Genomic DNA, 22,072 nt, shown 5'->3' on the forward strand with positions numbered 1-22,072 from the left:
TCTGTCCCAAGCCAAGGTGCAGAGGTGGGAGGATGCTTTGTGGGGCAGAGAAGGCACTCAGGTCCCCTTGCACAAAGGAGGCTCCAGATACATTATTGATTAGAAATGGGAGCACATTCCTGCAGGGCAGCCTGCCACTTGCCTTCAGAGCAGTTGGCTGAAAGCCAGCCTTTCACTCCATGCTTATTCTCAATGGGTCAGCAGTCCACTTTTTGGGAAGGCACAGCTGAGAAGGTCGTGGCAGAGCAGATCTCATCTCTGATTTCACAGTCCTCTCTGCAAGGTGAGGAAAGACTTAAATTAGCCTCAACAAATGACGTTGCTGTAATGAACCAAAGGACAGAGGCCATGTTGGCCCCATTCTCTTTCTGTGCTGCTGCCGGTCCTGTTGGTGCCCTTTGCTGTGTCAGCTGTTTGTCTGCAGACCTGCAAAGCTCATCTGATAACATTGTTGTGGTTGTTGGAAGAGCTGCCGACATTTGAATTAATTTTAAACTGCAGCCGTAGCCTCTGCGAGTGGCTGCAAAGCACTGTGTGGTTGTACTGCTGACTTGTACCTTTTTCATACCTTTCATTTTGGCTTCCTTCTCTTGCTGACAGCTGGGGATGCTGCACTGTCCACAGAGGATGGCTGTTGGAGAGGGATGAGGGATGTCCTCCGTGCAGGGCTGCCCCACAGCATCCCAGCTGATGAGACTGAGCACAGGGAGAAGCATAGTGGGGAGGAGCAGTGCTTTGGGGAGCCTGCTGTGAAAATGAAACCTTTTGAGGGATGCTCTAGGTGATTTCCAGACCTTCTCACATCTATGACAAGTAGTGATTGCCTTTGCTGCAGGGAAAACCCCCAACTTCAAAGGATCTGCCTGGATAGTTCTTACCTCTCATGGAGCCCTCTGGGCACAGACTGGTTGTGGGAAACACCCTGTTCACAGTGTGATTTTATTTTATTTTTTTCTTTAAAGAAGAGGTTTAAAGAAGAGGTTTACCATCAAACCCAGTCTGAAACCTTACTGATGGCAGTATTGCCTCTGGTGCCTGATGTGAGATGCATTGGAGGCACTGGATTTCCAGGTTATCTTAAACACCTTCCAGGCTTGCAGATCACAGATAGTGACTGGAAGCCCTGGTTGGCCAGAGCTCCTTTCTTGAGTGTCCTTCCTCATCCAACAGAAGGAATTAGAGCTGAGAGTAAACAATGCTTAGGAAATACTTGTGGAGGGCTATGTGGTGTGATAGAGATGAAGCTGCACCTAGTCTGCCAGCAGCAAGGCTGGGAATGAGGAGAGCAAGCTGGGAGCTGTCTTCTCTGTGGTTCTGACAGACAAGGAGAAACCTGCTTAGCTGCTCCATTTTTCCTTTGTTTTTTTTTTTTTTTTTTTTATTATGTTTCCTTTCCCTCCCATTTTTGAAAGAGATTGAGTTGTCACTAATGGAAGCTGAACACAGGCAGAGCATGACCTGGCATCTTCCCAGGGATGCACTCGCTGCATCCCTTTGTTTAGCCAGATCCAAGCCCTCCCTTAATGCATCCTCCTTCCTTTCCCTCTCCTGGCCTGCAGGATTCCTACAGAAAGCAAGTAGTCATCGATGGAGAGACCTGTTTGTTAGACATCTTGGACACTGCAGGGCAGGAGGAGTACAGTGCCATGAGAGACCAGTACATGAGAACGGGGGAAGGATTCCTGTGTGTCTTCGCCATCAACAACACCAAGTCCTTTGAAGATATTCACCAGTATAGGTCAGTATCCTGGGAAGGGCCCTTTCCCTCTTGCCCTGTGAAAAGGGGAGGCCTTGCTGCTGCACTCTCCTGCCCACCCTTTTAGGTCAGGCCCTGTAGTGGAAGCACACACTGCCAGCAAAGACAATTAGCTCAAGTGGCCATTCCCCAGGGAAGAGACAGCGCAGCCGGCTAATGTCAGTGACTCCAATAAAACCCTTCCGAAGGGATTGCTTGTGGCCTTTGGGGACCTGGTAATGTAATGTTTAAGTGTTTATGGTGACTAAAGAGAGAGCTGATCCTGTATGACCCCCCTCCCTTCCTTCCCTAATTAGTGGAATTGCTTTGTTAGCGCAATCGATCTCAGCGACTTCTGCTGGCCCCAGAGCTGGGAGAGGAGTCTGGGAAGGACAGGGAGAGCTGCTTGCCTTGCTGTCCACTGTCACAACCGGGCAGTGGTCTTCTAGCTGCACACGTGTGGGGAGACTCCTGCCCCACTGGAGGTTGGTTTCAACCAGGGCAAAGATGGAGCAGAAGGGGAGTCAGGGCTCCAGTGAGGTGATTTGCCCAAGCAGATGTGTGGGGAAGTGGTGACGAAGCAGGGACGCCATCCCAGTACCCATCCCAATTCTCCTCTCTGTTGATGTCACCCCTGAAGAGCTGAAGAGTCAAGGGGGTGATGTAAACACAGCAGCAATCTTTCCTGCTTACCCCGATGCTACTTTTAGGGAGGGATCACTCTGCTTGTGCCTTTTTCTGAGCCTTGGCTGCAATGGCAGGCACTTGCAGAGGATGCAGGAGATGGCTCTGCCTGTCCCTGCTCTGTCACTGCCCACAAGGGACTGTGTATCCCAGTCCCTCATCGTAAACCAGGGTCCCAGTAATCCTGTTGTTCCAAGGACAGGCACATCCCTTCCTTGCTCCATAGTCAGAGATATTGCTTGGAGCTGCTGAGACATTTCAGTCTCATCCAAAGGGCTGTTCAGTGTAATAGCTGCACAGGTGCACTAATTTGGCCTCTTTTAGCTGGACCAAAGGACAAAGGATGGGATTTTCCTAAAGCACCTGAGGGATTGAGCAGCATTCATCCTTGTGCTGGGGCTGGTGCCTGTGAATTGCTTGTAGGGTGGCTTGATTTCAAGCCATCATGATGTAAATCACTAGCTTTCATCTCCTTTAGCCTGTGCTCTTTGTGTTTGCACTTTTAAAAGAATATTCCCCAGAGAAATGCTGGCTCCCCCTGGTTAGTAACCATTTGGAGGTATCTCTTTTCAGCTAAGTGTAGCCTGTGCACTAAATTTAGTACTTGCATTTGCTGATCAGGATGTTACCCAGAACATTTAAATGGCTTTATGGCATATCATGCATATAGTCAGACTTCATTTTTGTGTTCTACTACATTCAAAAAAGATGATTGATTCTTTTGTGTGTGAATGTCCAGCTGCCTTTGGATGGAGATTTGCATTCAATTAAAATGCAGAAATTGGCATTTTAAATCTTTTATTTGTTAAATTAAAACCATGTTAAATGTTCTGGACCCATGAGCAAAAAAAAAAAAAACCTGTTTTGCATCTGAAGTTAAATGATTTATTAAGCAAAGGAAGTTATTATCTATCAGAAGGGAATTGAATGGATTTTTTGTGGTCATAATGGCCTTCCAGATTTTTAGAAGTGATAGATCTCATCCTCGCCCACCTAGTTTTAGATCCAATGTTGGAATGAAGAAGTGAGCATTACAGCTTTTTTAGTTCCCAGTTGGTTTCTCAACTTTGAGTGACCTGAACTAAACTGAAAGGGAGCAAATACTGCCTGTGCATCTGCAGAAAAGGTTACAGCTGCCAAAAGCTGCTTTATCAGCTCAGCAAATTCTGGTTGCAGGTGATTTTTTATTTTTTCCCCCCATTTGGGGGGGGATTACTTGATCTAAAATGTTGGAAATAGCACTGGTAAGTGCTTGAGAATTCATTTTTATTTAACTTAAACTATCTTAAGTTCATGTCTTAATCTAGATTGTCATAATTCAAGTTGTTTTGTAAATAGCTGTATTTAAAGAGCAGAAGTATGTTTAGTTTTCATTTCCAGAAGTGCCCTAACTGTTTTGCCATTTACTCACTTGTGTGCCATAGTCATTTACATTTTCCTGGAAGCTCAACACAAGGCATTCAACAGGAGCGAGGGGTAGCTGTCAAATCTTCACAAAGAAACTGGTGGGGAGTGTTCTGGACCTGCTCCTTCACTTCACACCTCCTCCTCTTTCAGGGAGCAGATCAAGAGGGTGAAAGACTCAGATGATGTTCCCATGGTGCTGGTGGGGAATAAATGTGACCTCCCCGCGCGGACAGTGGAGACCCGGCAAGCGCAGGACCTGGCCCGGAGCTACGGGATCCCCTACATAGAAACGTCTGCCAAAACCAGACAGGTAGGAGGAGACTTTTAAACAAAATGCTCTTTTTCTTTTCTTTTCTTTCCTCCATTGCTGCCCTGGAGGGGCAGGAACGGGCAGGCACCACCTTGCAGACAGATGGGTGTTAGGGCTGGGCTTAGTTGCTTCCTCAAGGCTAAATGCTCCCTCCCTCAGGATGTTCCCTCCCAGTCCAGGCTTGAGCCTCCCATCATGAGAAGTGCACCATCATGCTGTGGCAGCAGTGAAGATGTCTTCTCAGGGCTTTCTCCAAGGCTCTGGAATAACCTCCAAAGTCACTGCAGGTCAGCTGAGCTCAGGTCACTTGGTTAACCTCATCCATGGTCTATTTTGGCAGAATATACCAGTGCTGAAAGGACCATGTGGAGCTCCCAGAGCACAGAGGTAGAAATGGAACTGACACCTTCAGTGGTGTAGCGGTGGCTTTTCTCTTGGGTGGTAGACCTCATTCAGACTGCTGAGAGCTGATGAATCTCAGGAACTTCAGAGATCCTTATCTTCATGGTTGCTCTTTCAGTCTTGCTCTCTGTTTGAGGGCCACACTCAGGTTCTTGCCAGTCTTCCAAGCTTGGTTCTGTACCTTTAACTCTGGAATCTGTACTGCTGGACAGTGCTAGGGACACCTTGCTGGTGAGCAAAGCCCTCTCCTCTCTCCACTGTCCCTCCTCAGAGTGGGCAGCTGCCTCAAGCCCTGTTTTTTTCCCCAGGGCGTTGAGGATGCCTTCTACACCTTGGTGCGGGAGATCCGGCAGCACAAGCTGCGCAAGCTGAATCCCCCGGATGAGAGCGGCCCCGGCTGCATGAACTGTAAATGTGTGGTATCGTGACTATGGTAAGTGGTGGAAGCAGGGCATGAGGTGCAGTGGGGGAACATTGGAAGCAGGGCAGGAGGTGAGTGCAGATGCACTAGCCTACAAACAAGTGCAACAGGATCAATTTCAGCAGCAGGTATTGGTAAATGAAACACCTTTCAGATTGATATAGCGTTTTTCTGTGAAAACATAGGTAAGTCAAAATTCCCACTTCTTGAGGAAGTGTGTGGCAGGTAAGGGTTGTTTATTTCTCCCCCTCATTTTGTGCCACAAAATTCTATACAACTGAGTATTTAAAAAAAATAACATTTCGTTGTGCTTTCCCCAGGAAAGCTTCTTCCCATGCTGCTGTTCTGAAAGAGGAGTTAAGCTGGTGTTGAAGGTGTACAGATCACTGCATGCTCACCAGACTGGCTCTGGAAGGGTTCAGAGGAAGAGCTGGCTGGGTGCATTGCCTCCTAATGCACTCATATAAATTGCCTCATCCTAAAGCTTTAGAGCAGACCTGTCTCACTGTGACAAGTCTCATGTTCCTCAGAAGAGTTTTCCCCATTAGATAAATCCCCTGGGCTATTTGGAACTGATGCAATGTTGAGAATTAGCCATAAGGGGGCTGTTTGCTTTTATAAATTGTGTGTGCTGGAGCCAGAAACAGTATTTTTCAGATTGTTTATGTTCACTTGCCTGTTTTTCTTTTTCTTTCCTCAATTTTTTTTTTTTAATTATGAGTTTATTTAAAATACTGCTGGATAGCAGTCAGGGAGAGTTCCTATTATTGTCCCTGCATGTGCTGGCTGGCTTTAAGTGAAAGGCCTGGGAACATCTGTCTGTGTAACCAACTCCTTCATGGCAGAAAGTTAGAGAGGGGTAACTAGGGATGAGTCGACCAAGGAGATCAGTATCTAAGGACGTCTGGGACTGGGACAAATGCATGCATGAACATTGCCCTTAGTGTCTTTTGGGGATTCTCCCAAGCACCTGGACTGGCCCTTGACCCCTTTAAATAATTGCTGGAGTCCTAAAGAGAAGTGCGCTGTATCCAGAGATGGTGTTAAAAGGGTCTCGTGAAGGTGGAGATGAACAGCAGATTTCCTTTGACACTTTTTGAGCTAGAGACCATGAGCACAGCAGAGCTCTTCCTCCTGGCTCCTACTCCCAAGGAAAAAACCTAACAAAACAGTGCTGGCAACATTTGCTTCCTATGAGCAAACACCCACCCCAGAACCCCACCCCTCCCTCCCAGCTGAGGCGTGTGAGGTCAGCTGGGGGCCGAGCTGAATGCTGTGCCCAGCACACTTATCACTGCTAAGGGAGATTTTCCAGATGTTTGCGTCCTCCAGATGTTCAGGAGCATTTCCTCCGGATGGGGATATGAGCTCAAGGCTTGTTTCCTGCTCTGGCTCACAGCTGACTGCATGGGCTTGGCAGGCACTGCTGCTCCCTTACAACGACTGCCAGGAGCCCAATCCTTGTCACAGCCCGGTGACAGCACCAGCTTGGGCAAGAAGGGCTGGGAAAGGGTCACTTGGAAAGGCTCCTCTCTCTTAAGAGAACATGGCCTGTGAGTTGCCTATGTCTTTTTCTGCTCAGGCAGAAATGGAAACCAGTTAATCCCAGCTTAATCTAGCTGCAGTGCCCAAGAGCAGAGAGGGCGGAACATCAAGGTACAAAAGAAGTGAGGCAAAGACATGCTGGGATTTGGGGAGAAGAAGGGTAGGTGTTGTGACCAACAAAATTTAGCTGCATTTGCCCTGGACTCATTTTGTGGTTCACATCATCCCTGGAGGAGGTGGAAAGATCTTGCCAAACAGTGCCCCTTCCCACAGGGAGGTTTAGAAAGAGGCAGAAGGTCTGGTGAGGTGCCCAAAGCTCACCCATCACTCCACTGACTCCAAGAATTGTTCCCTTCAGCAGATGTACAGATGCTTTGCTGAGACAGACCCAGACCTCTTAAGACCTGTGTAGCCTTTTGTCTTTGCTCTGTGGGCACTAACAGGGTCATCCCAAAATGTGAGGGGTGAGTACTGGGAACAGCCCCGCTTGTTCTGACGGGGAATGGGTGCTCATGAGTGTCCTCTTCTGTTTCAGCTGTCTGGACCGTGTCTTGGCGAGGTTCCCACTGTGCAGTGTGCAAGGAAAGAGGTGAAGCAAAGGAAGAAGGAAACGGATTCAGAAGAGGAGTACTGGGGGGGGAGAGGAGCTGGACGAAGAGGACAGGGGGAGCATGAGGCCCTCCAAGGACTATCTCTCACTTCACCCAAGCCTGTGGCAAACAACTCTTTTTTTTTTTTTTTTAATCCCCATCCCCTCATCCTTTGGTCTCCTCCCACCCCGGCAACTGTACAAAGCCACAGATTGAATCACAGTAAATTATTATTTGATCGTCTCAACAAATCACCTTGATGGCTGTGTCCTCCTTCCAGAGGCTGCTGCTGCTGGTGCTCTGGAAGGATCACTGGTGGGATGGCAGGGAGGAAAGGGTGCTGAGATTTTCTCTCCACAGACCAAGGTCATGCTGTAGATCATGGAGGTGATCGGGGTGGGAGAGACAAGCTCTCACAGCAAGACAGCTTGTCTCTGTCTCCAGCAAGTATTTGTCATGTCCTCCTCAGCCCACCTGGAAGTCTGCTGGCCCCAAATTTTGGGAGGGTGGAAGAGTGCAACCAGTCCAAGCCTGTCCTTGGCACCCCTTGAGTGCTTTGCTTTCAGCTTAGTCCTTGTAGGATTTATGGCCTCAGATGCAATGCTTGGAAGGGAAGAAGCATCATGAGGAGATTCGAGAGCTGCTTTCACCTCAGCTGGTACCAGTTTGTTGCTTCCCTGATTCCTTTCCTGCCAGCTCTTTCTAGCACAAGACCTCTCTCATGTGTTGTGCTCTAGAGGTAGAATTGGGACTTTTTGGTCCCTTCCAGCCCTAGGTGTGCTAACACCTGTACAGCACATACTCCTTGGGCTGCTCCAGTATGTACAGGTAAGCAAATCCTCATCTGCCCTGTGCACGGCTTCCTGACTGGTGAGCGTGTCCAGAAGGGCTCTCCTGCACTGCAGAAGCTGTCTGGCTGCTCAGCAACTAAGACTAAAGGACTCAGGCTTCCAGTCCCTGGGTTTCAAGTGGGTAAGAGTGTTTTGGATTAGGGCTAATCTGCTTGGAGCCCTGTCTTTGCTCAGCTCTGCTCCTTTGGGGTTTTTGCCTGAGGTCTGACCTACGTGCCTTTTACTTGCAGCCCCAAGACAAGGCATTGCATTCAGTGCAGTTGGTAGCTTAGTACTCGCTGTCTTTCCCTCTTCCAAGCTGTTGCACAGGCTAATTTACCTGGCATCCAGAATTAGAAGCATCAAAGGGGGAAGGTGATCCAGCTGAGTGCAGCAGGGAGCTGTTCTGCAAGGGCTAGCCCAGGCCTGAACAGGTCCTGGGTTTGGCAGCCAAGGTTGGTCTGGGTTGGGAGCAGCGAAGGTGGTGTGTGAGTCACATGCCTCACATGGCAAAACCAGTAAAGAAACCCTGGTCGCCCCCAGCACAAAGCCACAGCCCACCCAGGGCTTCCCGACATCCTTGCAAGCAACCTCCTATCCCACTCCCCATCCTCCATCATGCCAGGCAGCGGCAGAATTAATGCAACAGAATTTGACTCCCATGCTCCTTGGGGGTACTGTCTTTGCTTTTGGCCTGGGCAAGAGAGGACTTGTGCTAATGGCTTGCTTTCTGTAAATGCCTGCTCTGAACTGCTGTAGGGCACAGCCCCCACCCTGGCTGCAGCTGCCTGGCACCCTGTCCATGCAGAAGGGCTGATACCAGCTCCTGGAGTGGGAGAAGTTGCCTGAGGGGAGAGTGCCATGCCTTTAGCTGGGTGTGCTGTTTACAGCAGTGTCTGTCCCTGTGCTGGAGGACTGCTGAAGATGCTGAACCTAGTGTTACATGGTGGGACTGGACCAGAGACTCCCAGGAAACCTCCCACTCTGAGTTGTTTCAAGTGTGAAGACCAGAAGTATGGGGGTTGTTCCTGAAGTTGGTATCTCGTGCACAACTGGCCACAGGACAGCAGTATTTTGTCCTTCTAGAAGATGACGTGGGGGCCCTTGCTTGGTAGTGTTACTGCACTAGGAACCTGGTGCTCTTCATCTGCAGTAGGACTTATTTCTTTCTTCCCCAGGCCCTTGGTGAAGAACGGGATAGATCTACGTGGAGGCCTTCAGAGGAGAACTAACACTCTGGGGCTCTCTTGAGGACTGGGTGGCTTTAACCGCTGAGAGTCTCCTCTCATTTCTGGCTGGGAGACAAATGTCACAGTCAAGTACTGGGAGCTGCGGTCAAGGAAGCTGAGGAGTTCCAGGGAGTGCCAGGGCCAAGGTGTCTTCACAGGGCAGGTAAAAGCTGCAGTTCCAAGAAACTGGCACATCTTGGTGAGGATATGCTAGAACAGCAGTGGCCAGAATACAAACTACTTAGGACAGTTTGGTGAGGAGCAGGAAGCTGAAGTAAGAGCATCTCCCTTTCAGAGAGGTTTCTGCACTGAGGGTAAGATTTTTAAGCTTGTCTGACAGTCCTGGTCAGTGACAGACCATCACAGGAGCTGGTTAGTTTTTTGCTGTAATTGGGTCACAAGAAATCCAGACTCAGGTCATTGTTCAAGTCCATGCTAAAAGTTGGAGGTAGGTTAGGAGCAAAAGGAGGTGCTAAAAGCTTGGCACCACAGATCTTCTCCAAAAACCACATATTAATTGTGTATTGTCATACTGCATCTTTGTTCCAGGAGGAAAATCATGACAGATCAAGCTACATCAGCTGTGATCTGGTCTGATCTTTACTGTTGGCAAAAAACAGACTGTACCACTTCTCCCAGGTGGAGTTGTTACTCTTGACTTGGCTTTTTCACTTGCTACCTTGGTGCTGCTGATCCAGGGACAGGACATCATCTTGCTGGCCCCTGACAGGCAGGAGGTGGGTACATGAGCTCACATGTGTTCTGATGTGCTAGCTGAACTTCTCAAGTCTGAAAGTAATACCAGGATAACAGTTTCACTGGAGTGAATGTAGGTTTGGAGAAGAAATTGAGGGGTTTGCATTTCCCCAGTTACTCAAGGTACATCTGTTCTAGAAGTATCTGGACTGGAAGATGAAGTTTTCAGATGCTGCAGTTGTTTCCCTTATGATAAGGAGTCTGTTGTGTACCTCAGTTCTGCTTCAGAGGCACGAGCTCAGGAGAGCAGAATGTATTTTGATTATTCCTGTTGCATAGCTGAAGCTGGAAAAGAGTCCACAGAGGTGAGCGTTTTGCTATATTTGAGTACATCAGCTCATTTCTGGCTGTTGTGCTTTCTTCAGCTGGCCATGGCAAAGCTGAACTAAACTTGTGCTGTGCTGTGGATCTCCAGTCAGTATGAAGACCAGCTCCAAGAAGGCTTCAGTCAGCCTCCTACTGATTATGTTGAGACTGCATATCCCATGATGGAGGAGTGCCACCTTTGAACCCATACTTAAATTACAGAATAGCTGACAAGGTCTGTTCTAGTCTGGTCAGGTCCAGATGTCTCAGGACAGACATATGATGCATGTTCTCTCACATCATTCAAGTGCCCCACACCCTTTTACAGAGGGGTTGGGGCTCCAGAGACATCACAGCTGAGTCAACTGCCAGAATTGCTTACAAGTCCTTAAAGATGCTGATCAAGTGCTGGAACAGATCTCATGCCTTTTGGTCTGTGAGGGCTTCCACAGGAGGGTTCTCCTAAGCCAGCAGAGAGGGTGACTCCAAAGCAGGTGAGTGCATGGTGCTTGCCGAGGGCTTTGGCAAAGACCTGGGTTGCGCAGGAGCTGGCAGCAGTGACTCAGTGCTGGAATGAGACCTGAGATGTGAGGGTGGTGGTGGGGGCAGCTGAATGAAAGGCTGAGTATTACAGAGCAGCTTTGGCTAAATGCTGGCCTCATCCTCCTCACCTGCAGTGTGGTTGGGCAGAGGAGCAGACCAGGTTTCCCTTCTGGACTGCAGCACTGCTGCAAACCTTTCCAGCCTAAGCAGTACTTCTGTACTTCTTGCCTTCACCATAAAGGTAAGCAAAGCCACTCAGCTTCCCCAAGTCTGTAGGCTTAGATGTTCCAGGAGCAGGGCTCTGATGTGAGGCCAGGCTGAGTTGTCTCCAGAGCACCAGAGTAGCCCAGGCTCTTAATGGAATGGTTGGAAGGGGGACTTGTGATATTGCATCCCATGTAGCCACAGGTACCTCTAAGGGAGCTCATAGCAGTTTTGGACAAAATTGGAAGTTTCTTGGTTGACTTTTCTCCGTGTCTTAGGAGGAGCCTGTTTAACTATGTGGAAGAATAGCCAGGCTTTAGTGACTCCCTTGGACTCATGTCTTTGTGTGTGCCTTCTAAGCCTTCTCCATCCCCATCTTGGGCTCTTTTGTAACTGCTGCCAGTGAGTAAGGATGCCCATGGGATAGGTCCACCTGCTGCATCTCCTGGTGAGATGTTTCAGCTGTGGTTTGGTTGTCCCCGGGTATGCACATCCTTCCAGGTGAAGAGGATGCTAGTGTATGCCCTGTGGGCCACCTCGGCCGCTGAGGCAGTAGGATTTGGGAGATGGTTTGGGATGCAGTCAGACCTGCCTCTTTAAACTGCCAGGCTGTTATTTTCTCCATACACTGCTTTATGCTTGGGGATGTGCTGTAGGAAGCGGGTGACACTGCTCAGAGGATGGTGTGACAGCCACCATCCTGGCCCCCAGCAACTGGTGGGAAGGGGAAGAGGCAGATGTGCTTGGCCCCATGTGCAATTACTTTGCTGTTGCAATGGGTTGAGTACAGGGTTTGTAGCTTAGGAGAGGCACGGTACCAGCCCTATCAAGGGCTGCTGGGTCTAGGGGTGCCTTTGCTCTGCTCCCCAAGTCCCATCCACTGCTGCCATGGCCCCTCTGCAGTACACAAGGAGCACGAGAGCAGCACAACAGCAGCATGCAGCTCCCACAGGTGCCACAGCAGCAGGTGACAGATGACGGCACAGCAGCACCACCATGGCAGTAGGACACAGCAGCACATGAGCAGCACTGCAAGGCCAAGAGGAGGAACGCTCCCAGGCCAGCCAAACTCCAACTGCCTCTGCCAAACTGGCTGGGGCACAAAGCTGCCAGACACAGCATACCCATCTCTCTCCCCCTGCTATATCCTGGGAGCAGAGCCTAAAGCAGCACAAAGCCTTGCTCCCTGCCTCAGCTTCTCTGCTCCAGGCTCCACTTAGCATCAATTATTCAGGGCCAAGTGGCTGAAGCCTTGTGGAGGCACGCAGCAGTTGATGAGCGTTCTGTGTCATGTTGTGGGAGGTGGGCAGGGATGGTGACGAGCATAGCCAGGGCGTGGCTGAGAGCGAGCAGGACAGGCCTGGTCTCCTGCCTGTCCCAGCTCCTGGGCCTGCTGGTTTGGCTGTTCCTGAGTCAGGAAGGACAGGAGCTACAGGGGGCTGCCAGGACACCAAAGCTGAGTACAGCTTGGGGAGTCTGCAATTCTGCCTTGGGGACCAGCCCTGGGAGCTGGAGAGCTGCTGTGAGGACAGCAATGGCTCCACCAGGAAAAGGGGGATGATAATACTGGCTAACACCAAGTGCAGAGGAAGAGGCAGCGGGAGGACCAGTCAGTGGCTGATAAGATCACTAGGATTTAAGCAGCAGCCTCAACACCATCTATGACGCTCATTTGCTGCTGGTCCCAATACTGTCCATCAAGTAACCTGTAACCTTGGGCTTTGGAATTGTCCTAATCTTTGTCCCCTGCCAGCAGCAGTCAGGCCCTTGGGGGCACAGGAGGGGAAGGACTCTCTGCAGTGGGTGCTTGGCTCCCCAAACCCATATCTGAGAGCCCCATCAAGCACCAGTTCAAGGCTGGGTACCTCTGTGGCTCCTGCTCTAGCTGGAGGGACGCTGTAAGAGGAGGTGGTGGAGCCATGCCTATCCCTGGTCCCTGCAGGGACAGGGTAAGAGTACCACAGCCACAAGGCCACAAACGGGCAAATGCAGGGGGCCTGGGAATCAAGGATGCCAATAAGCAATATCTTCTTCCATTTTTTTTCAACAACCAAGTGAACCAAGGCTGTTTAATGGAGAAAAACAACCTTCAAACCTTCAACCTTCAAACAACAACTTACCTTCCCTAGGAGAAGCTGCCCTTTTGGACACTTCTGCTCTCTCCTTGACAGGGATGCTGTTTTAGCAGTTGGATAAATGCCATTTCTAAACCCTGCACTGCCTGTCACATAAGTAACCGTGGCAGATGTTCAAACCTGGTCCCACCTGGCACTGCCTGAAAGCCAACAGGTTCACGGGAGCCGGTGGCTGGGAATGTGACACAAAGCAGCTTATGCAATGAGGCTGTTTGTGAGCACCTGGAACACAGGAGGGATGAGGTTTGCTTCACTCCAGCCTGGGGATCTCACCCTTGGTCACAATGCTGCATCCCTGTGCTGGCATCCAGTGTGAAATGACACAGGAGATGTGCTGAGAGCTGCATCCTCAGGCTGCTTCTGTGACAGTAAACACTGTGGTGTTCAGTAGTGCTGGGGCTTTCTTTTTATTTTTCTGTGGTGTTTCGGACCAGGTTTGATCCTGTTAATATAAATGAGCTAATTTAAGGGCACTGGAGAACAATTTTTGTTCCTGTTTGACCTCCTAGGTGTGGCAGGACAGTAATAGAAGCAGGAAAACCAGCCTACAGCACTCAGTGGGTGATAGACACATGGGGATGCCAATCTCAGGCACTGCTCTTAAATCCTAGGGTTCTATTTCGCTGCTTCTGCCCCCTCCATCTGCTGTCAGTCTTTGTGCCCTCTTCGCTACTCTGGCAGAGACAGACGGCCTGTGTTTACCACAAACATGCCGCTTAACACTAAGCGGTAGCTTTCTCTAAGGGGAGCCAGAACACTGCTCAGTGCTCACATTTAACACCTCAAAGGCAGCAGTACCATTGTCATCTAAGCCCAGGAAGCCCTGGCTATGAAGTCTGGGGTGTGTCAGAGGTTCTGCTCACGCACAGCTTTTTAAAATGCATCTTCAGCTGTCAGCAGCACCACCTTACACTCCCAGAGGCTGCTGTAAACGTGACTCAGCTCAGCCCTGACTCATGAGTGTGAGCCGCACCCACCCACCCACCCGCTGTGCGAGGAGCTGTGTCCACTCGCTCCCACTCCCATCCAACCTCCCTACACTGCCTACAGGCAGGAAAACAAACTCCAAACACAAAACCTTGGCCAAAAACCAAGCTTCAGCAGTGCTGCTGATCAGCAGCTGTGTTTCAGAAGGGATGCTGCCCTTTGCTCAGCTGGGAGAGGACGGTGGTAAGTAGAAAAGAGCATTTTCCTTTTCACTGCTGCCGGGGATGCCTGGATTTAATTACATTAGAAAATCAGGGAGGAAAGCAGAGATGGAGCAGGATGGACCTGTTGCAGCTGAAGCATACACAGTGAACCAAGCTAAAAGTCATCAGGAGAAGGCAACCAGTCTTGGTGCAGCTTCTGTTCCTGTAAGAAACCTCGTGGAGTCTGAATTTATGCTAAACTTCTTTAACTATTATTACTACAACCATGTAAAACACAGCATCAAACACTCTGGACAGTCTGGATCAGCATAAAAAGGAATGATTGACTTTTTTTTCCCAAAAAACCCCTTTCTTAAAAAAACCAAACTGAACAAACAAAAAAGCAGACATAGAAATGTTTTTTCTTAAAAGTAATAATTACAATACATTAGAAAGAGTCATGGAAGAAGCGTTCCACGCTGTAAACAAGAATAGCAAATAAAAAGGAAAGCAGACGGTAGCCAGGCTCTCAAAGTGCATGGCCAAGAAACTCTAACCTCAACCTCAGGCCCCTGCTGGAGCTGGGTCCCGTGGCTCCTGCTGTCTGCCAGTGCTGCAGCCACTCAAAGTGCTCTATCACAAACAAACACAAAGAAAAACAAACTAAACCTAAGAAACCCAAACCCACAGCGTTGGTCTTTACCTCTACATGGAAGGCAGCAAGGCCAGCATTGTGTCAGAGCTGCAAGGGCAACGATGGGAGGAGCTGCTTTCCCATGTCTGCTTACAGTACGAGTGGTTTTTGCTGAGGGGTCGAGACTGTTGCAGGATGCTAGGCAGGGCTGCAAGTGGCTTAGTTAGGTAATTTGTCCTGCTGAGCTGCCACCCTCATCCTGCCCCTTCCCTTCCTATTCCCAGCAAAAGAGCTGAGGCTGGGCCAGCCCTTGTGGCCACAGACCCACCACAGCTGCAGCTTTATCTGCAGCAAGAGGCAGAGGAGAAGACAGGAGCGGGCATCTCCTTGGGGATCATGCATTGATGTGTCCCAGTGAGAGCATCACACCAAGGATGGCAATGCATGTTGCTGGTGGCTCCCCCAGGCCTGAAGATGACTGAGGACCTTGCTGCTCATTCCCACTGGGCTTGGAGAGAAGGACAACTCCCACCCCATTCCTTGTCAAAATTCATGTTGAACATCATGCACCAAATGTCATGCAATGAGTACTGTGCATTTGACAGCTCTCCAAAATTAGAGGAAACCACCTTTTTAAACGTTAATACTGCAAAACATCCCCGACACACTGTGTGAGGAGTCTGGGTGCACAAGCAACATGATGTGCAAAGGCTGTGTGCCTGAAATGAGGGCAAATGGGTTAAAACGTGGGGAAAGAGGTCTCAGCTCTTGCATGCATGATGCTCAGATGCATTAGAAGGAGTCCTATGTGGGCTTCAAGGAGAGGACAGAGCCCTAAGCTACAGAAGCCAAGTCAAGATGTGACCAACAGCTCTCAGATGGTTCTTGTTGCTTCCCAGTGAGCTCCTGTGGCCAGTGGGCTGCTAGCAAAAGGCAATGAATATCTGTCCTGAAATACTGCTCAGGTATTTTAACACACAAATAACGTTTAACTATGCACAGTTATGGAAAAACATACTCTAAATTAAAAACAATTCAAGCACCATTGTCCTAGAAAGGACTTGTGGTGTCTCAAAACACAAATACTGAACATTCAAAGAGCACTTTTCCTCAAACAGCAATGCTTGACTCCTCACAACACCCCTGCGAGGTAGCTAATAGGGTTATCCCTGCTCTGCAGAGGGAGAGGATGGGCAAGGTTGGAGGCTCAGTGGAAGATGGGGCCTGGGACAGAGCTGGGGTTCCAATGAAAGCTGAGGGTGCTGTGGTCTGGCTGGCTACATCCAAACAAAAATCCAGTGCTCCCTTTGACACTCCCTGCTGCAAACATAAACCACCACATGTACACAAGGCAAAATAAACCCTGATAAATCATAGAAACATAGAATATGCTGAGCTGGAAGGGATCCACCAGGATCATCAAGTCCAGCTCCTAGAACCCACAAAGTAATTTAGTGGAAGTTTTCTGCTGGGCTTTCAGGTGGGCTTTTAGATCAGGTTATGCAATTGAAGCAGCCTGTGAGATAAAAAAATTAGTTTTCAAAATCTCCTTAAAACTTAAAGGAGCTTTTGCCCAGGATCTCTGTTGAAGAAATGGGAATCCCACTTGCAGTCCCGCCTAAGGTGGCACTTGCAGCTACCCCTTCTGGACAGCAAAGTCAAATCCAGCATATCTGGACTACTTCCTGCTTTTTCACTGATCTGCCTTCCTGATGAAGTCCTTTCAGCTCCAAGGGTGAAGTAGATGCTGGAACCAGAACTTTGGACCAGCTCTTTCTATGGGATGTCTCCCCAGATCCCTGCACATCTCCAGCCAATGGCCTGGGCTGTGCAGCACCTGCACCTTGGGATGGGAGGAGATGGACAGACCTCTAGGACTTGGTGCATGAAGGGCAAGGGGGCATGTGGGCACCCATCATGTCCAAGTTTCCTTCCTGTTGTTAATTCTCAACCAGAAGGGCTAAGATCATGTTCTGGGCAATGTGCTCTGCCTTCCCCAATTCCTATGCCCTTTCCACTCTGACACTTAACTTACTCAAAGCAAAAGTGGACTTATCTGGGGCACTGTGATTAGATGCCATCACATGACGTCCAGCAGCTTGGTAATGCAGGCAGGTTTCCCGAGCCAGCAGCCCCTTCTCCTGTTTGGGGAACAGAAAGGCAGCGAGCCTGCTCGCTGCGCTGGCGCTGGGAAGAAAAGGCCAGCAGAAAGGGCACTCAGCCCAAGAGACCAGGCTTCACCTTCATCACTGTCCTTGTCACCCTGAGAACCTGGGAAAGAACCACTGTGCTGGCAGCCCCCCACTGGGGTGACCAAGGTGTCCAAGAGACTCAGCAGCTGTTATATCTGTCTGCCTAAACGCCATCCACCACGGCAGCAGGAGCCAGATACAGCTGGGCACTGCTTCGTGGAATTGCATAGAGGGGGCAGCAGACTGCCTGTGTCCTGCCAGGATGCCATGGCACTGCCTGAAAATTCTGCTGCCTACAACTACAGGTCTGGGAAATGAAATAAAGATCTATTGCTACAAAGGCCTTTGAATGCGATGCTGTAGCTGTGCCGATGAGGCATTGTAAAGAAAGCGTTTTGGATTCTGACACCTTGTGCCTGTGCTTACTTGGTCGTGGGTTCCCACAGCAGAAAGGAGCAGGAGAAAACACGCAACCAACTCACCAGCCCTGCCTCTTCCCCCAAGTCATGAGACCTGGGGAGCTTTGAGGAACAAAAAATGAAAGCATTTTCCAATCTGTCCATAGGAAACATGCAAATCCAATCTGCTGGTGTCTCCTAGCGCTGGTGGCCACCGCTTTGTCTCCTCGCTGGGCGCTCGTACCAAAGCACAGCTTGACGTGCGATGGTGCTGTGCTGTCACCCTGACAGCCCTGCTGACAGAAGGGGATCCTGTAAATGGGGCAAGGGTGCTTCTTCAGAACCCACTTCTTCTCCCTTAACTTCCCCTTCCCCATCCCCACTAGAACGTCACCGATTTGGGCAGCTTTGCCAGGGAAGAAGAGCCTGAAAGGAAACTGTTCTCTGAGCGGGATTTGGCAACCTGCGGCGGTAATTTTGGTTTGGGGCTCAGCGGGGGTCGTGGGGCTTTCAGTGCATTTAATGGTTTCTGGAGGCTTTTCTGGACCTCTACCTCCTCTGGGTCCAGCATAAGAGGTGGTGGCATGGAGGTGGTAGGCAGAGGATGTCCAGTCTCTGACAGAGGCAATGCCACCTGCTTTCTGTTCAAGAAGTCCTGCTCTGTCGCATGGGCCAGGTGGAGGGGGGTGGTGGTTTTGATAACAACATAGGGGCTGTTCCCTTCCACCACAGGGGACGGTGCCCGCTGGGCGGGGCAGCCCTCGGCCAGCCCTGCTGCCTCCGGCTCTCCGCTGGACAAGATGGGCACACTGCCCCCCGCCTGCCTGTGCGCGGGCAGCACGCCCACGGCCTTGGGCCAACGCATCGTGCTGGTGGCACTGCCCAGCCCATCGTGCTGCAGGCTGAGGAGCTCTCCTGTGGATGCAGCTTTGGATGCTGAGCGCTTCAGGCCCATTTTGTCCGGCAGCACCGCCCTGCAGTGCCTGTCATCCGCTGCCTCCTCCCCGTGCTCGCTCTCGGGGGAGCCATCGCTCTGTGACGTGCAGGAGAGCTGCCGGCAGCCGGCTGGCAGAGGATGGGGAGCTCCTTCGAGCGCTGTGTCTGTGCTCAGGGAAGATGCCTGTTCTCCTGCTGGCAGGGCAGCGGGATTTGGCTGCCACGCTGCCTGGTCTGTAGCGGAAAGCTCGGCGGGGCTGGAGTCAGGAGGAGCCGGCCTGTTTTGGAGAGAGGAGTCTAAAGAGCTGTGCTCAGCTGGGGCATGGACAGAGACTCCGTGGTCCACCATGGCACAGCCAGGAGCAAGAAGAGGCTGCTCTGGAGGCAGGACCGTGGGCAGAAGGTGTTGCTGGGCTTGCGTCTCACTTGCCTTCAGAAGAGATGATGGCTGCCCGTCCATGATGGGCTCCACCTGACCGTCCTCATCTGGTGGCTGCCCACCCGAAACAGGCACATTCGTGGCTTCAGCTGCTTCACTACCCTGGAAGGTGAGAATCCTCGCTTCCACCACGGTCATTCCTCCTGGTGTGCCAGGAACTCTGTGGGTTTGGGGCTCCCTGTCTGAAGTGCGCTCACCCAGCTGGCCATTCTGGCCATTGGCTGCTGTGTTTTCCTTTATGGCTACTGGGTTGAGGGAGAGCTCCAGGCCCAAGGGTTTCCTTGGAAACTCCTCAGGCTTTGCTGCATTGGAAGCAGAGAAAACAAAATAAAACCCAAACTGTGCATCAGTTTGTGTTTGCACACCGTGAATGTAAGGAAGACAGATGCTTCCACACAACAGGTGCCAGCCCCTCTGGGCTGCCCTGGCTCCCAGCCACACCAGCAGGATGCTCTGGTCCCTGCTGGGCTGCCCACCTTCCCCTCTACCCACCTGGTGGGGGCAGGTCAAACTTCATCTTGCGCAGTTCAGTCATTGACACCTGCAGCTGCTCGATGACAACATCATCCTCGTACTGCAGGGAAGCAGCAATTTTCTCCTGCAGAAATTCACGTAAATCTTCCAGTGTCATCTTCAGCAAGCGCTCTGGGGGATGGGAGAAAGGAGTAATGGCAGTGGCACAGACAAATTTTAGGGTAGCACAAGCGTGGGTTACACCACACTTTGGTTTTATCTGGGATTCTGTTGCTGTTCCCACTCCACAGTGGGACAGCTTGAACACTTTTGCCTCTCTCCCACCTTCCCACTATTGCTCAGGGTCATCAATACATGTATATATCCATGCCACCTGAGCAGTAGCTTCTCAGTGGCAGGACAATGGCGGGACTGGAAGTTGTGCTGATGAGGATGCAGGGTTTAGGCCACTTCTGGAAGTTCTCACCAATGCCTCTAGGAGGAAGAAAAGCTCCATGAGACAGGCCCTAAGCATCAGGCTGAACAGCCACTGCCGGCAGCTGCCACCACCAGCCAGGGATGCAGGAAGAGGTGCTGGCCCTTACAAAGGTTGCAGACAGGGATACAGGCAGAAATGGGTTATAGGAAGAGACGTCAACCCACACTACACATTCCTCAGGGAGGCGAGATTTTAAAGCCAAACTGAAATATCTGCCTGCCTGCCAGTTTCTCATTTTCTGCAGACAAACAGGATACTTCAAGATTTATTTATGGATAGCCTGTTCTTCATTTAACTGAGGGAAGAACAGGGTGGCTGTTTGCAGAAGCCAACACATGCACTCCCATAAATTCTGCTGCCCAAAGGTTCTCATCACACACTCCTGCCCCAGATGAAGGCCAAAAGAGTGACACAACAAGGCTATTAATTTATGGGAGTGAAGGGGTTCAAAGTTACAAAGATCTCAAGGTAGAAACATCACTGTCTTAGTGTTATGCAAGACAACCAGGTTTTGATTTGTTTTAGAAGTGTATTAGTGGATTTACTTGTCCCTCTACAGACTTTTCAGTTGAGCCACCACATAAAGTTCTGCAGACAGATGGGCTGCTGTCTGTATTGCCCCTAAAAGCAATTTGTGGGGCATACTACATAGGAAGAGGCAGCTGGGACCATTTCAGGTGTGGTTTCTGTGTGCTGAGCACAGCAAGTCAACCCTTGTGGCATCTCTTTTTTTCCCCTGGACTGTGCCTTTTGTGGCCAGCACAGGGCACCAAGAGGCTGGAAGTGGCCAGCAAGGCTTTTCAGGTCAGCAGCACACGGGCAGCCCAGCACAGTGCCACCAGAGCCACAGGGGATGCAGTCAGGTGGGACCTTACTTTTGTGCAGTTTGAGGATGGTGTAAGCCATGGCTGTCAGCACCCGCTCCCCTTCCAGGATGTAGATATCCCACAGCCGCAAGGTCAGCGTGAATGGGGTCTGTTTCAAACACACAGACAAATCACAAATGGGAAGATGAAACAGAGGCTGCTGTCATCACTGCATCACCTTGCACCAAATCACACAACAGGGCTAGGCTTTGCAAGTCAGGAATTCATCTAAAACACAAAAATGTCTTTTATCTATGGCTTTGCCTTAAAGCTAATGAAATTGAGTGGCTGGGGAAATATTTAAAACCCATCCATGAATGCAGAAAAAAGAGAAACTTCCCTCACAAGCGTGCTAGCATGTGGATTCCCCCACCCTAGAGAGAGTACCATCATCTTTCAGCCTTGTGAGCACAAAAAACAACTCCTGTATCCATCCAGATTTCCCAGAAGGGCTATTTATGGGATAGGTCTGAAAGCCCACTGATGCATCACTAAGCATTAAAAAAATCATTCATCTGGTGTCAAAAGAAGAGTTTTTTCTTATATACAGGCTTATTTCTGCCTGCTAAAAACACCTCTGAAAAAGGTTTTCATTTGCACCCAGACCCAATCTGACAATCAGGATTGAACTAAAACCCAAAGTGATGAAGCAGCCCATACCTCCCACCAAAGATCTAAGGCACCTCACCAACACAGAAATTATTATTAATCCTACTGAGATGTTTAGGTTCAAATTTAGGCTACTGCACTGACTCTCCAGAGTTTGGCACAACAGACCTTTGCAGCTCTTTTACCACACCTACTGCAGTTAAAGGGATTGTGCATTTTATACAGCTTTTAGTGGCAAAAACAGTGAGTTCCCTCTCAAGGGGAAAGGGCCATCCACTGTTTTATAGAACACAGGGCAGCAGAAAATTAGACTGGAGCACACAGATGTCCCAAATATTAGCAAGTCTGGACATTGCATTCAAGTCCAGGAAACACAATGCTAACCCTAAAAATAAAGTAGTCTTGGCTCAGGATCAGCAAATTAGCTCTGGACAAATCAGGGTCATTTTCTCTCACTTGCACCTTTCCAGTCCCAATCCTCTCCTTTGCCTGCAGCTGCTGCATTACTATTTGTTGAGGTTTGCGCCCCCAGCTCTTCTTTTTTCTATGTTGTCTCCAGAGCCAAAGTGAGGTTAATTGCCTTTGCAGCAGTGCCAGTGGGCAAGAGAAAGATCTCTCCTGACTCAGAAGTTTATACTGCTGATGCTGAGACATCTCCCTGAAACTGCTTGTGATGAGGCAGCAGGAATTGGCTTGTCATCAGTGACATGCAGTTATTTTTACCTTCTCCCTTATTAATTTGTTTTGCTTTATGAGAGTGTGCATAATATCCCACCTTATAAAATATTAACATCATCTTCAAAGTATGATATTTACAAA

The 22,072-nt window shown here is 50.0% G+C and overlaps 2 protein-coding genes across 10 annotated transcripts in view; one reads left to right on the forward strand and one right to left on the reverse strand.

Annotated features, from left to right (window-relative positions):
* The window catches only part of HRAS (HRas proto-oncogene, GTPase), a 40,166-nt gene extending 32,821 nt beyond the window's left edge, over nucleotides 1-7,345 (forward strand). For all 3 annotated transcript variants that reach the window (XM_038139809.1, XM_038139808.1, XM_038139810.1), the window contains 4 exons: nucleotides 1,560-1,738; nucleotides 3,977-4,136; nucleotides 4,847-4,971; nucleotides 7,040-7,345. In XM_038139809.1, coding sequence (XP_037995737.1) covers nucleotides 1,560-1,738; nucleotides 3,977-4,136; nucleotides 4,847-4,966 — 459 coding nt within the window. In that variant the 3' untranslated portion in view covers nucleotides 4,967-4,971; nucleotides 7,040-7,345. The remainder of the gene's footprint in view (nucleotides 1-1,559; nucleotides 1,739-3,976; nucleotides 4,137-4,846; nucleotides 4,972-7,039) is intronic.
* Nucleotides 7,231-22,072, reverse strand: part of LOC119702190 (USP6 N-terminal-like protein) — an 82,615-nt gene continuing 67,773 nt past the window's right edge. For all 7 annotated transcript variants that reach the window (XM_038139800.1, XM_038139802.1, XM_038139801.1 and 4 more), the window contains 3 exons: nucleotides 20,654-20,753; nucleotides 19,319-19,471; nucleotides 7,231-19,128 (listed from right to left, as the gene is read on the reverse strand). In XM_038139800.1, coding sequence (XP_037995728.1) covers nucleotides 17,834-19,128; nucleotides 19,319-19,471; nucleotides 20,654-20,753 — 1,548 coding nt within the window. In that variant the 3' untranslated portion in view covers nucleotides 7,231-17,833. The remainder of the gene's footprint in view (nucleotides 19,129-19,318; nucleotides 19,472-20,653; nucleotides 20,754-22,072) is intronic.

This window comes from Motacilla alba, chromosome 5 (assembly GCF_015832195.1).
Source record: "Motacilla alba alba isolate MOTALB_02 chromosome 5, Motacilla_alba_V1.0_pri, whole genome shotgun sequence".
Lineage (NCBI taxonomy): Eukaryota > Metazoa > Chordata > Aves > Passeriformes > Motacillidae > Motacilla > Motacilla alba.